At 54.1% G+C, this 14,171-nt stretch overlaps 3 protein-coding genes across 3 annotated transcripts; 1 reads left to right on the forward strand and 2 right to left on the reverse strand.

Annotated features, from left to right (window-relative positions):
* Positions 1-1,240: 1,240 nt before the first annotated feature.
* Positions 1,241-3,441, forward strand: B0H18DRAFT_1153209 (cytochrome P450; the record flags this gene model as incomplete). The annotated part of the gene is made up of 13 exons (XM_048035744.1): positions 1,241-1,454; positions 1,506-1,638; positions 1,693-1,879; positions 1,929-2,085; positions 2,132-2,247; positions 2,299-2,416; positions 2,475-2,488; positions 2,540-2,706; positions 2,761-2,783; positions 2,837-2,918; positions 2,969-3,100; positions 3,152-3,295; positions 3,354-3,441. 13 exons carry the CDS (start codon positions 1,241-1,243, stop codon positions 3,439-3,441), a joined length of 1,575 nt encoding a protein of 524 aa, XP_047895379.1.
* A 61-nt stretch (positions 3,442-3,502) lies between these two features.
* Positions 3,503-5,161, reverse strand: B0H18DRAFT_996895 (Alpha/Beta hydrolase protein). The gene is made up of 3 exons (XM_048045440.1): positions 5,076-5,161; positions 4,634-5,014; positions 3,503-4,585 (listed from the first exon to the last, which is right to left on the reverse strand). Exons 2-3 carry the CDS (start codon positions 4,923-4,925, stop codon positions 3,828-3,830), a joined length of 1,050 nt encoding a protein of 349 aa, XP_047895380.1. The 5' UTR covers positions 4,926-5,014; positions 5,076-5,161; the 3' UTR covers positions 3,503-3,827.
* Positions 5,162-8,040: 2,879 nt separating this feature from the next.
* On the reverse strand, positions 8,041-12,166 carry B0H18DRAFT_931168 (uncharacterized protein). Its single transcript, XM_048041724.1, has 10 exons — positions 11,150-12,166; positions 10,861-11,087; positions 10,556-10,805; positions 10,328-10,500; positions 10,171-10,276; positions 9,865-10,113; positions 9,673-9,801; positions 9,238-9,621; positions 8,568-9,175; positions 8,041-8,495 (listed from the first exon to the last, which is right to left on the reverse strand). Exons 1-10 carry the CDS (start codon positions 11,837-11,839, stop codon positions 8,081-8,083), a joined length of 3,231 nt encoding a protein of 1,076 aa, XP_047895381.1. The 5' UTR covers positions 11,840-12,166; the 3' UTR covers positions 8,041-8,080.
* Between the last annotated feature and the right edge of the window lie 2,005 nt (positions 12,167-14,171).

Raw genomic sequence — 14,171 nt, forward strand, 5'->3', positions numbered from 1 at the left:
CTCACGTACTTACCTGCAGACGCCTCTCCTCAGATGCGTCTACGGCGTCATCGAGATTGTGACGGTTTGGACAGGTGTGCACCTCGCCGCTTGGTTGAAGGACGCACGCCCGCGTACTTATGTCGGCGCGGTGTACTTATTATAAGAGTGCTGCTCATCAACGTCCTGCTGTGGAGCAATCGGATAGGGACCCTTTGCGCATAGTGGTTGACAGGTACATAACGTATCGTTCGCACACAGTCTACGATTCTTATTGAGTGATACAGGTGTGGACCATTCATGCGGAAAGAGAAGTACCCACCTCGGTGCGCTCAGTTCGACACTGTCTTCTTGCACTCTGGCTCATCGGGTCACGCAGGAATCATGTACCATGTACCGTCACTGTTAAGTTGCGTGCTCTGTGCTCATGCTGGTAACACAGCGTGTGCTGGCCTGCGAAAACAGCGGACGTGATTCAGAGCCACCGGACGACACATACAACGATGTGTATATCGATGGTGTTGACGTGAGTGGGAATCATCATGGTTCCGCAAGAAGATAGATAAGGTACGGTCGCCTCGCTCCCTAGACGCTGTTCGGAAACTCGGACTGTTTGATGCTTTTGTGCAACTGCAAATAGGAGTTTCTGAATCTGACGAACATACGGAGTCGTGATTTCAGATGTGTTATGATTTTCTGTTGACTGCGTTGCTTGGACTAGCGTTGGTGGACTCCGTTTACAGCAACTGTTCAATTGTCTCTCGGTACACAAGCCGAAGCGCTTCGTGCACATGTCCACGAGTCTGTCGAGGCGCAACTCTCTTACCCCTTCCAGACAACTATTTCCGTTCGAGATCTTATCGTCCGCTGACACGCTGGCAGATTTTGCTCTCCGTAGCCAGAAGTGTCTTAAGAGAGTTCGGCGTAGAGGAAGCTCAGCAGGTTGAGGTATGGTCCCTGCCATATGTTTCTGACGGACCAATTATCGGACAGCGGTAATCATGGGCTACTCCATACCAACTCCATGCTTAATATTGTCTGCAGATTAGAATGGACTCTTGATCGCCGCATAAGTGCTCCATTCAGTACTTCTCCGCAATGTCTCCACATGTCTCCACAGATACTCGGACACTTGTTCGCTTCTTTTTGCGTGTATACGTCGCGTGCTTGATTCTTACTTGAGCGTATAAGAACAGCCAGAAACCGAGCACGACCGGGTACGATTTAGCTATCTCTCTCAGTCGGTTACTTCTAATTCGTCATGTACCAGCTGTGTTCTCCCCGCGCCTTGATCGGGGCTGCTTTGTTGTGTGCCGCGTTTTATCTTGCTATTGTATCTCATGGCAGATGGCTCGGTCGCAACCGTCTACTCAGGCTACCTCCTGGTCCGAAGCCTCTTCCGATCGTAGGCAACGTACACCAGGTTCCCGCGGAATACCAAGAGAAAACATTTGCTCGTTGGTCTAAGGAATATGGTATGTCTGTTGGCCAGGAGTGGGTATTCTGACGACGAAGCTGCGCATCAGGGAATCTCATCTACGCAACAATGTTCACTAGGCCAATCCTAATCATCAACACACAGAAGATAGCGAGAGAACTACTTGACAAGAGGGGCAATAGGTACTCAAGCCGGCCACGGATGGTCATGCTGACTGAGCTGTAAGTGATTGTCACAGTCACGTTGAGTTCAGCGCGCTGACGAGATATAATAAGACTGGGTTGGGATCCTGATGTGATAACCCTTCCATATAATTCCGAGCATCGTCGCAAGCAGCGTAGATGGATTCAGAATGCCTTCGGGGATAAGGCGGCAGTTCGGCAGTTCGAGAAGTTGCAACAGAGGGAGACATATATACTGTTGTCGGCCCTGATACACGAACCCCACGACTTCACAAAACATGTCAAGCGGTACGTACCGTGGCACAACTGCTCAATGACCATGACTCAAGACTAGCAGGTACATAACGGCACTTATCATGGACAGTGTATACGGCCACAAAGTCACGTCTTCAGATGACCCATACATCCATATCATTGATCGTGCCATGGAGTTGACAACTGCAATGGGTCCTTCTGGCGGTACTACAGTGGACTTTTTCCCGATTGGTGAGTCAGGTCGCTTAGCCGGTTTCCGAGCTGACGCGGAACTCAGTGAAACACTTTCCGACATGGCTACCTGGTATGAGCTGGAAGCGCAAAGTACTGGATGCTAGGACTATCATTACGGATGCCAAACTGAAGCCGTATTACATGGCTCGAAATGCTGTTGTAAGCACACCGGCCTTGCGAGATGACGCGACAGTTCACCGAGGTTGGCAGGTAGCGGGCTGTGCGAAACCATCAATTATATCGACGCTCATTGAAGACGCAATGAAGACGGGCAGTCTTGCAGAAGAAGAACCTGACATCATTAGTGCCTGTGCTGCCATGTATGCCGGTGGGTATCTGCTTCGTGACCATAGGGAAGTGCGGGACCTGACAAGCATATAATCCAGCTGGGACAGATACAGTCAGTCGGGAATGATCTGACTACTGCTCTTGAACTGAGCATTTTCCGTAGGTCAAAACATTGCTGCTCACGTTATTACTAGCCATGGTTCTTCATCCCGACGCTTACCAGAAAGCACAAGACGAGGTTGACCGCGTGATTGGGAGAGACCGACTTCCGACGCTTGCCGACAGGGAAGCTTTGCCATACGTAGAATGTGTGCTGAAGGAGGTGTATCGGTGCGTTCACTAGTAGGACCAATGAATTTCTTGGCTAATTGGGCTGTCATCAAGCTGGAATCCACCTACCCCTTTAAGTGTGCATTTACATCATACCTACCCCGTGCATCCCGTCCAATCTCTTATATAGGCATTCCACATTATCTGACGGAAAACGACGAATACCAGGGCTTGGACCTCCCTAGTGACACTTGGGTCATTGCTAATCTGTGGTATGTACACATCCGTAGGCTTTTATGCGTCGCTTACTGTGTTCTTCTAGGTCTATGTCCCATAGCGAAGAGGTCTACGGTGATCCAGATGTCTTCCGCCCAGAGAGATTTTCCGATCAGAGTCGGCCGTTGAATGCAGAGATAGCAGATCCAGTCAACATTGTCTTCGGACATGGACGAAGGTGAGCTGTCTGACACTTGTGGCAAATCGAGATGAAGACAATGGTCCACAGGATATGCCCAGGTCGCCTTTTCGCAGACACGGCCGCATTTCTAGCGATCTCGAACATCATAGCTACGCTAGATATCAAGAAAGCTCGTGATCTGCAGGGCAGAGAGATCACGCCGGAGGCTCGCTTTGTTCCCGGGCTTGTCAGGTCAGTCATGGTTCAAGTGGCATTGTCGACAATATAGAAGCCATCTAACGCCTCCTAGTCATCCTCGCGAGTTTGCGTGTTCCATAACACCACGCTCTGCGAAAGCGGTCCAGCTTGTCGCGGACGCCGTGGGTTCCTCTTCCTGACTGACGTGGCATACCAAGTGCTGTCACGGTGCTACAGGAGAGCACAGATCTAATAGTGTGTCGTGAGTGTATATACTTACGTGTCTTGAAAGTTCAATGACTTGGTATGAGAGAGGCTTCAAGCTGCTGGCTCACGATCCATTGATTTCGTGAATGGGCCGCCAGAAACTGAGATTATACTGAGACCAGTAAAACTACCATTAGTACACACACAGACAAGCGAGCGTCTGGTCTCCGGGAGAGAGGGCTAGAGACCGGTGTATAGTACTATTGCACTCTGGCAATGCGTCAACGAGGTGACACAAACATTATTATACGTTGGTACACCATCCAAACTTAAAGGACAGTAAGTATACAATGTAGGAACGCAGAGCCTCGACTAGCGGTCACAACCACCCCGCCCATGCGGCGATATGCTTCATCGAATCGGTCCGCTCAGGCTCGTGCCAGTCTTGAGTAACGAAGTCGTGCGTGGCGTCCTCCACCTCGACGTAAGTGACGTTCTCCTCCCCGATACCCGCGATCAACCGGTCGCGCAACGTATGGCATACATCTAGGAGCACCTCAGCATCGCCAACAGTCAAGTAGGTCCTGGGGAGACCCTTGAACAGTTCCTTGATCTCCGAAAGGAGCAGCGATGCGGGGGAGATCCACGGACTGTTCACAACGGCCTCGTCAGGCATGTTTCCCAGCAAGCTCCGCTTTGTATAGCCCCAAAAGAATGGTGTGGAGTAGTCTGAGGGGTCGTTCCTGCGGAACGACGCGTCCGGCCCGTCGTGTGTGGGTTCCCACTCGCCTGTCGGGCTGATCAGGATTATCTGCCCGGGCATCGGGAGACCCGCGGGTCGGTGGAGGGCGATGTAGCGGGTGAGCGCGAGCGTGAGGTGGCCACCTGCAGAGTCCCCGCTGATGGACACGTTCTCGGGGCGGAAGCCAGCTACACGCAAGAGGTAGTAGTAGCCTGCGAGCGCATCAAACAGTGCTGCTGGGAACGCGTTGGACGCAGGGAAAGGGGCCGATGATGACAGGCGGTATCCGCAGGAGAAGATACGCCACATGCTGGCGCATTGAGAAAGCAGGTCATGGTAGAAATTGCCACAGCCATCGCCCTCTGGGTATGACGAGGAAGCGATGTATCCTCCACCTGTACTGGCGATCAGTTACTATGTTAATTGAGACGGACTCTGCGCACCGTGTAGATGCATGAGGACTTTCTCGTCAGGCCCGGCTTTCTGGTTGGGTTTGCCAGCCGCGCCTTTGAACTTGATCCAGTACCCGCAGAATGGCACGGGTTTGACACCGTTCAGCTCTGCCAGCTCCTTCACCTCTCCGACTATCATCTCCTGGGAAATTGGTTCATAGCGAGCGTACGCTATGTGTTCTGCCGGCGGGTTGGTCAGGAATGCCTTCGGGTCCTCAGCGCGCACAGGACGAATGCGTGTCATCAGCGGTGACGCAATGAAGGTTCGCATGAGGGAAGTCATGATCTCGCGTTTCAGAGTCCATGACTGGCGAGTGCGCAGAGAAGGGATAGTTGACCGTATGATGCAGTAGGGCAATTGGAAGAAGATCCCTGTGACGAGAAGATATATGATGTAAGCAGTTCTCAACTTGGCTGGTGGCGGAACTCGAACATGCTGGGTTGGGCTGCTGGAGTAGAAGGGGGATGGGACGCGACGGAGTGTTGCAGTGCGGTGAGATCAGGAGAACAAACACTGTCTGAACCACCTGGGAGCGGAATGTTTATATAGTACCGCACGAGATGAATAGCCTAGCGCATCAGTCTCATGTTCTTCGACTGTGTCGGGCATCCCGGTGACAGGATGTGTGCAGCTGTATGCGCGAGTCACCGAGGGGTCTTTAACGAGGCGCCAGATACTGGTAAACTCACTAGACGAGAGAGGCGACTGCTGGTAGTTGTTGATGAATTCCTGGATGATATGATTGTCGCTGCGCGCTGTGAGACGTTCTCACTGCCGCCCATACTGAAGCGCGAAAACGTCGTGATCACGTAGCGAAATACACATAGTCAATGGGCCAGTGATAGAAATCGACCCGTGATCTAAATACTGTTAAGTTCCGGCACTCAACTAGGATGCGAGACTTGCCTTCATTATTCGCGGCAACTGCAAGCGCGATACAATCAGTACAACGCTGACCCAGCGAGTCCCAGATCTACTCACGAAACACTGAGCACAAATCTGTCCAAACATAATCCGCACGCCGCACTAAGCATACATGTAATCTCGATACATCGCCGTGTCACTTCTGAAGATGTAGAATTATGCAGGAAATGAAGCACGGTGGCTCGAATCGACGAATCCGCGTAGCCCGAGGTCACTAATCTGGCTCATAGTAGCCAGCGATCTACTGAAGTTCCGAAACCGTGAGTGGTCGAGATTTGTGTACTGGAAAGTCCCACCCAGTCGTTTCATGGTCATGTACTTGTGTCATCAATTGTGTGGTGCGCCAACAAGTTCAAGAGCCTGAAGTTCGTGGCAGTGAGCTGGCATCAAAATAAACATGGTCGTAAGCTAGGTTAGGTGCGAACCTGCAGGCTTGGGGTCCAGTAGGTCAAAAACTGACTCATTCAACAAGCGTGCTGAGAATACACGCCCATTTCGGGGAGAGGTCAGATTCGCCCGAGCGCCATCAGCCGCCACTGCCCTCGGTCGGACATGGGCGGAGCGCCGGTCTGACCTGACCCAGAGGTGAAGGCTCCTATCTCCGGAGACTCTCCTCAGTTGCCTATCCGCGAGACCTGACCAGCTCAGGCCATCAGGAGGTGAGATCGCACATCCGACCCCCCTCCATTTTCGGGCCACAGGAATGTTACCGGCAGGTGGGTTGAGGCTGACTCTTCGGCAAGGAAGTGCAGGTTCAATCGGAAAATACGTCGTCACAGTATCGCTGGCAACAGCGCTCGTTATTACTCGTAGCCCAGTAACTAGTACATCAATGTAGCCATTAATATGCTACCCAACGATTCCGTGCGATTATATAGGTACTACTGTGTTGGAAATCAGGGCATAGATGACGGAATCTGCTCAGCGCATCTAACTTAAGAGCTCCTGACTGGTATCGACTGGAAGCCTGTCGGGAACATCAGTATATTGCGCACATAGCAGTCAAATCGGGTCTCGCATACCTATCATTGTGATTAACCCACTCCGATGGTGAAATGTACGATATTAAGGAACGCAGACGTGTGCACGACACAAGCACGTCCCACGTCTACTCTACCGAATCAGATGCATGATGAACTCACCATCGATGGCCTGCACGTCATTATGCTGGACAGAGGCAAGCGTAACGAACCGTGCGTTAGACACCTCACGGCGAGCGTACGACTCGCGACGTTGGTTGCAAAAGAGAAGGGGGTTTCGATACAGCGCAGGGAACACCGCACTGAATGGCATTCGCTTCGTGCAATGAAAGGAATTGGCTCACCATGTCTGTGCTACATAGGTATCGCTACACTTGTGCAGGTGAGTGCTGGCCACGAGATCTGCTCGGCGTCGTGACTCGTCGCTGGCCTCCGGGACTCGGTAATGTCGTCAGTTCCAACCATAGCAACTTTCACTCACCTCATAGATGTACGAGGCGCCCCCTTAAGGCGTGGAGCAGGAAGTGCCCACATCGTCGACCTTGGCCGATGACGAGGGCAAGCTCTCCTGAGTGCCAACGCATGAATGCAGCCAGACAGAGCTCCTTGCGTATTGCCCACGAATACCGAAGTTGAAATTGCGAGATGGAAGAATGAGAACCCGCCCGTACGTATCCATCGTTGGGCGGCAGCGAGAGCAAGTTGACGTCGAGATCGCACAGGTTGAGTGCGGGTGTAGAGTGTGGGACGAAGACGAGTATTGGGATTCTCACGGCACTCAGTACGCAGCCACGTATGCACAGGAGAGGTTACGTAAGTTGCTGGAAGATGTCGCTGTAGGGTCGAGGGAGAGACGGAGGAGAGCTCCCTCGAGGCATCGACAGGCCTGCAGCTCAGGTCATGACCAGGTCAAGGCGCTGACCCGACTGCCAGGTGCCGTCGAGCTGAACGACTCCTGGTGATCCAGATCAGTATCGCCCGAGCCGCTCAGAGTTTTCTCACATCCTACCAAAATGGGCGTGTACAACATAAGTACCATTGGTCTCGATAGCGCCGTGTAGAGGGTCTTGGTATGAGACACGGAGGGCTGACGCGCGCTACTGGACTTCACTACGCCGATTCGCGCCGGATAAGGTAAGCGGTGTGGTTGCTCACATAAGCCTCTACAGTCATCAGCGAAAAGGGCGAATCAATATCGGGCCAGAGCTGACAAGGCGATGTAATACATGACTTACCCAATAAGGCAATGCTAGCGAGGGCCTGACATAGCCAGATATTCGCCTGCCAGGCAGACGAAAATTAAGCTGTAAGGTAGAAGTATGCATGGCCAGTCAATCATAGACAGCCGTAGCCATGTCATCACATGAGATGGTATGGCACGAACTGACCTGGTGTACCAGACGTGCGAGAGGATCCCGAGTCACTTAAGCACTGCTGTTTCCGAGCCTGTCACACTTACAGTCTCCGTACAAAGCTCATACCAGTGCTAATCAGCCATTGAATAGTGGTATTGAGTGAGTTAGGTACCAACAGTCATAGATGTGCAAAGCCAGTATGTGCATACTCATCATCATCGTCAACCTCCCCATCTTCTGGGCCAAGATCTCCGTCCTCGTCCTCGTCTTCGTCTTCCCACTCCAAGTCATTCTCTTCGTCTTCGTCACCATCGGGGCAGTAGCCATAATCATGCTCCTCGTGGTCGTCATGGTCTCCGGCACCGTCCACACTCCCATCATCGTCCTCCGAGTCATGTCCTTCCTCATGCTGTGCAAAGGAGACATTGTCGTGTTCCTGCTCAGCAATCGTGTCAGTCTGATCCTCTGCCATGACCTCGTCAGGCTCAGCCTCCGATCTGAACAGCCCATCCCTATACTTTTGCGACACGGTCCCCTGGTGCCCGGGTGCCTCTCCCGGCAAGTAACGCATGACCATATCCCGGTCAACGAACCTGAACAGTACATGAGCAATGCTGTAGATTAGAAGTGCAGAAAGTGAACTTGAACACGAATCCACCACTCACATGCCAACGTAGTAGTACATGTAATCCATGTCTTCCTCCTCGGGACGCCGAGCGCATGGCGACGGTGGTAATAAATCGCTTACTTGTCCGTATGCATAAGCTGGTATGATATGTGATGCCCGCAAGACTGACGTGGGATCGAGGAAGCCGAATGCGTAAGGATCATCATCTGGAACGAAGCCCAAGCGATGTAGGCGACGAGCCTTGAATCCCCCAGGTGCTGTAGGGTCTCGCCCATACCAGCGTACCCAGAGAACGTCCATCTTCTGACACTTGTCAGGCACAGATGGGCTTCCCGAGGCGAGCCGCACATGGACATGGAACATGGCAAGGATTCGTGCATACCAGTAAGGGTGCTCGCCTGCGTCGTCATCATCTTCATGAGCAAGTAGCATGATATTCGGGTGAGTCCTCGGATTGATCGAATCTTGACCGCGCCGCATGTCGTAAGTGGTGTAGTTGACCCGGAGAACCTTGTGAAGGTACATGCGATCCTTCTCGATACTAAGGCGGCGGCGATCTGCTGGTGTAAAGACATCCTCGTCGCCATTGTATTCGCGGTTCAGTAGCCGTCCGAGTAAGTGATCCTTGAGGTGAGGGATGAAGTCCTGCATATCGGCATGAATACGAGTCGGACTCGAATCAACATGATTCTAAATCTACTACTCACCTTGGTCGCCGGATCGTCGCGATTCTTTGCCTGCCACATGGGAATGTTCTCCCAATAACGCTGCGAGTCTGACATCTGGTATCGACTGTCAGGCGGCGTGGGCGGCAGGAATTCGCTGTCAGTGAACGGGAGCACTGCGCCGCGGCGCCTGTCGGGGACTTCAAGTCGGGTCCTCGAACCTGGCCTTGCTGCCTGTTCCTCTTGCGCAGGCCGCCGGGCCTTGGGTGCAGACGACTGCGAGTGCTGCCCCCTAACTATATTGCGCTTCTTCTTGATCTGATGCAGAAGACGTTCGCGCCGCTGCCTTTTGCCGATTTGAGCTGCATAGTTGTTCTTGTTCGTGCGAGGGAAGAACCTCTTGATGCGACGATGTTCAAGCTCGCCCTGCGACGTTTCGAGTGAGTGCATATCAATACTGTCCTTTCAGTGGCTCACATGCTGTGTTGACGTTATGTCGGGTGTCCCGACTGCCCTGATCATATCAGGGTAGTCTCCCATGGCATGCCACTTGTAGGTGCACAGGCTGAACATGGCACGTCGAGCACCTCCCGCGGCCTTGCGAGACTGCACCAATACTGCAGCAGCCTTCTGTTTGCCTTTCGATCCAGCCTTAGCAGCTGCGGCAACCTGCCGACGACCTCGAGCGGCGACTTCGCGAGGAAGCTCTTTTGTGTCGAAAGCTGGACATGTGATCGTCTCGAACCTGCGCATTGCCTTGCCAAGAGCTTTGACAGACTCGTCGAAGAGGCTGAGGGTCCGTTCGGTATGCAGGCGAAGCTTCGCAAAAGCATGCCACTCTGCGAGAGCAAACAGAAGGTCGAGCACGATATCATCGTGAGGTGGAGGGAGCATGCCGTCAACGACAGGCATGATGCACTGCAAGTCAAACGGAGTGTTAGACGCTATCAATCTATCGTCATATAGCACATTTACCTGCAGGATGTCTTCGTACATACGCGCGGCCATCTGCTTGAGATCAGAAACATTGTTGCTGAAGCGCCGGATTGTATCGCAGCCATACGTTGGGATCTTACGAAATCTGGACAAGTAAGATGAGGGTGGTGATGCGATCAGGTGGAGAGAAGCTCACCTTCGGTTAAAAACCGAGAGACGACAAAGCAGATACAGAATGCGAAGTAAATGGATGAGAACAGCCTTCCATACTCCAAGCTCAAACTCGTGCATGACGTCGGGAACGAGAAGTCGGTAATGGTTGAAGCGCAGTGGCCGCGGCAGACTCTCTGAGAACCTTGAGAATGCGCTCTGCAAGTCTCAGTGAGTTTGGATAAATGACGTTGCAGCAGCGAGGACAACTCACTCGGATTGGGAGGAGTGAGCGTGGTCCAAGCACCTTATCTATGCGTTTGCTGCTCGCGCTGTACCCATCCTCAAAGATCCAGCTCCGCGTTGCATTGATGTCATATTGGATAGGCTCAGTGTCGACGCGGATATGGTTCCGCCGCTGCTTCATGTCCCTGCTCGTTCCCATCAGTCGTAAGTCGGATTTCTTGACGTAACAGCGCGGACACGGGCATTGAGCGAGATAGCGAGTACAAGCCAGAAGTATTCTAGTACTCACTCGCTGGTCAGTCAGCTAGGGAATCAGAATCGCAGCAGACGCACTTTTCCGGATAATCCGCAGAGTATGTGAAAAACCTCGGAAACAGGCGTCGGAGAATCTTGTCGCCACATTCCCACAGCAATCCTTCTTCGTATGCCTTCTTGAACTCGGGATCCATGAGAAGGGTCCAGATGGCATGCATGACTTCTCGCCGACAGAATCGCAAGGTGTTCTCTGTGGCAGGACTCCCGTGGACCTCTTCGTACCAGTCTTGGAAGGCATCAGGAAGCTACAACAGTGGCGGATTAGCATCGCGTGACTCCAGAACATGCCGAGAACTGAGCAAATTACCTTGGGTATGTAGGCCAAATGATGCGCAGAGAATGAGTTCGGCTTTGCACGCACATATTTGGATACGAAGCCGAAGAACGCATAGATAGGCCAGAGAGACGCAGATCCGAAGCTGGCAAGGTGAGTCGAGTCGGACCAGAGCATGATGGGTACCATGGCCACTTCAACGTCGGGCGGGTCATTGCAGTGCTCTCGAGCCCATGCACGGATCCGTGCATCCTCGTCAAGAGCCTCCTGAGAGTCACAAACATCGCTGTAAAGCCGGACCTTCTCCGTAAGCGGTCTCCCTTGCGCATCAGTCAAGGGATTGTCAACAGGGCGGTTCCAGAGGTACTCGTAGGGGATCCAGTTGTACGTCGTGGCATCAGGATCGCTCGCAGCCTCCTTCATAGTGTCGACGAGGGAGCGGATGTAGACATTGTCGATGACGAAGTGCGGAGCATCCGCCTCAGAAGAGTACTTGACGCGCTCCTTCGGCACTGGCACAGTAATTGCCACCCTGCGCCATCCGTCGACCGTCCGCAATGTTTCATCGGCAACATCTATCGCATCCAACCTTGCTGTCTCACGTGCAACCTTGAAGCCGCGCAGTTCTTCGATGTCGAATTCTTTATCCATGAGGACCTCGTCGACGAGGCGTTGGACCTCGGCATTCGACTTCAGATTTGAGCCTGTATGCGCCCACTCCATAAGGAGAAATGCGCTCGGGTTCAAGAACGGGAAGAACCAGTTGGAGCGAGCTGGTCTCAGCGATCCGGGCTTTGGTCGTGGAGCTGAGCGCACGCGCTGTACGATCGCGCGTCCAAACCCGCGAACAGATTGCCCAGCAGGTTGTGGTTGATGAGGAGCCCGTAAAGTATCATCACAGAGTTGTAGTATGCTAGCCTCGTCATCTGGTTCACGTCGTGGGCTTCGATAGTACTGTCGGTAGACTCCGAAGTGATTCGGTCTGGTCGCGAGAGCTTCAAGGTCTGCAAGAGGAGGAGGGCTGGGAGATGCAGCACGAGCCACGAGAGGAGTACTAGGAGCCGGGGTCGATGCAAGAGGATTTGGGAGGGGGTGCGAGGGCTCAGACGGATTGGTGGAAGTCGGGGCCTGTGCGAGTATATGCGCAGGAAGACCGCTTGTCGACGAGGGAGATAATCTTGGAGTGCGCGAGGGACGCGCCTGACACGCCCTGAGCGGCTCACCAGGTTTCGAGGCGGAGATGGAGGAGGTGCTGCCACGGGAGGGTCCGCGGGTACATCGCCCGACGAGCCTTCGATGAACTCTGGCTCGAGCTCGGGCTCACGAACTTCTGCGCCATGAAACTTTAAGGAAGTCAGTAGACGAAGCATGACAGCAATAGACACTCACCTCATTAACCGTCTCCCTGATGTTCTGCCTCTCCTCAAGAACATGCTCTTCTATGCCCTTCCTCGCGACCTTCGAGCGGGGCTTGTTTTGGAGACCATCGCCCGTTTGCGAAGGCCAGATGCACTAAGTTCCTTCAATTTTGAGCATCTTACGCGGTGATTCCCAATGGCGTTCGCAGCGAAGATTTTTCCGCAGCCAAAACAGGTCTCGGGCATTGCAAAGGAGGAGGGAGACGCGTCGAGAACGACTTCATCGGATTCGACGCGTCTGGCGTCTCAAGAGTCATGTGACCGCTAATCTTTGCGTCTGGCGACCCAGACGAGCGTCTCGAATCGTCTCCCACTCTTCCTGACCTCTCCGTGACCTCTCCATCACCCCTCCGAATCGCTACCCGTCTTGACTCTTCAACAATCCGAACCCGGCGACAGTGGTTGTACCAAGGTTCTGAGGGAATATGGCGCATCAGAACGGAGAGTATGGGTACTCGAGAAACGAAGGTGCGTGCTGACGCGGTACTCCCTCGGGCAGCTGCTCACGCATTCTTTACTAGTCGACAGGCAGGCATCTCTCTGCACTGCAAGTCGCGTTTGACCCTCGGATTGCGGCCTCGGACATGTTACCCATACCCCTCCACACCCCTTTCTATGCACGGGGCTCGCACGCGCGCAGACCTCAAGGGTAGATTTGCGTTCGATGTTCGCGTTGGGGATAGGCCCGGGTGGTCGCATCCGCAGTCTACCCAAGAGTCCGCATGCTATCAGGAGCCCCTCTTGTGCCCTCACCCTCGCCATCTCGCGCCCGCCCGCCATCTTGCTGGCCCCCTCGCCAGTCGCTCACGCGCTCGCCATCTCACTCTGCGCCTCCGCCATCGACACTGCGTACACTGCGAAAGGCCGGGAAGTCTAAGAAGCTTGCGAACCTGAACCAAACCGACGAGGTGGCGACGTCGCTTGCAGTGTTCTCGCTCAACGATGCCGACTACCCTCTCAGGCTTTCGCCGCGCTGTGTCTCTGCGCTCTAGTCCGACCACCAGTGTTGCGCACTCGATCGCTCGCTGCCTCGGACGCCTCATTCGCTCCTCCATAATCTGCGCGTCCTCCACCTCCACACCTGCCGTTTCAAAGCCGCGCCGCTCTCCCCCTCCTTAGTCGACTTCTCTCACGCACAGCTTGACGAGCTAGTCGCGGACGCCCCGGTCCCCCTTGCGTGCGCCGTATGCCGGGTCGAGCTTCAGTTCAACGCGTTTCTACGGCACCACGCGCTCGCAATGCTCGAACGCATGGACCCGGTCGTCTCTTCGTGCCACGCAGGGTGGAGTCTGCCATCGAGGAGCGTCGCGCAGCTCTTGCCGAGCCTGCGGTTCCTCGAACTGCATGTGAAGTGGCGGATTGCTGGCGGCGTCCCGGACACGCCGTGCGAGGCGTGGTGCCCGTGCACGACGCCAATCCGGATCGGCGCGTGCGCCACCGCCGCCGCCAGCGGGAAGTTGCTCTGCGCACCGTGACCCCGTGAGCGCCCACTGAAAGCCCGGAAGGGGGAAGCGAATGCACCTTGTCGTGGTCGCCGCGGACGACGTGCACGTCGGGCGCGACGCTGCGGGGGTACTCGAAGGGCTCGCGGTCGCAGACGTTGCCCGTGCAGAGGATCTGCTGGATCTTGCCGGGCA

This window comes from Fomitopsis serialis (genome assembly GCF_022376445.1).
Source record: "Fomitopsis serialis strain Sig1Antser10 chromosome Unknown B0H18scaffold_20, whole genome shotgun sequence".
NCBI classification, from domain to species: Eukaryota; Fungi; Basidiomycota; class Agaricomycetes; order Polyporales; family Fomitopsidaceae; genus Fomitopsis; species Fomitopsis serialis.

Bases quoted from the DNA above. Each gene is read 5' to 3' on its own strand.
- B0H18DRAFT_996895 (XM_048045440.1), bottom strand. From the start codon at position 4,925: ATGACTTCCCTCATGCGAACCTTCATTGCGTCACCGCTGATGACACGC. The intron at 4,586-4,633 runs GTGCGCAGAGTC...TCGCCAGTACAG, and splicing joins AGTCCTCATGCATCTACACG to GTGGAGGATACATCGCTTCC.
- B0H18DRAFT_931168 (XM_048041724.1), bottom strand. From the start codon at position 11,839: ATGGAGTGGGCGCATACAGGCTCAAATCTGAAGTCGAATGCCGAGGTC. The intron at 11,088-11,149 runs GTAATTTGCTCA...CCACTGTTGTAG, and splicing joins ATTTGGCCTACATACCCAAG to CTTCCTGATGCCTTCCAAGA. The intron at 9,622-9,672 runs GTGAGCCACTGA...GAAACGTCGCAG, and splicing joins ACATAACGTCAACACAGCAT to GGCGAGCTTGAACATCGTCG.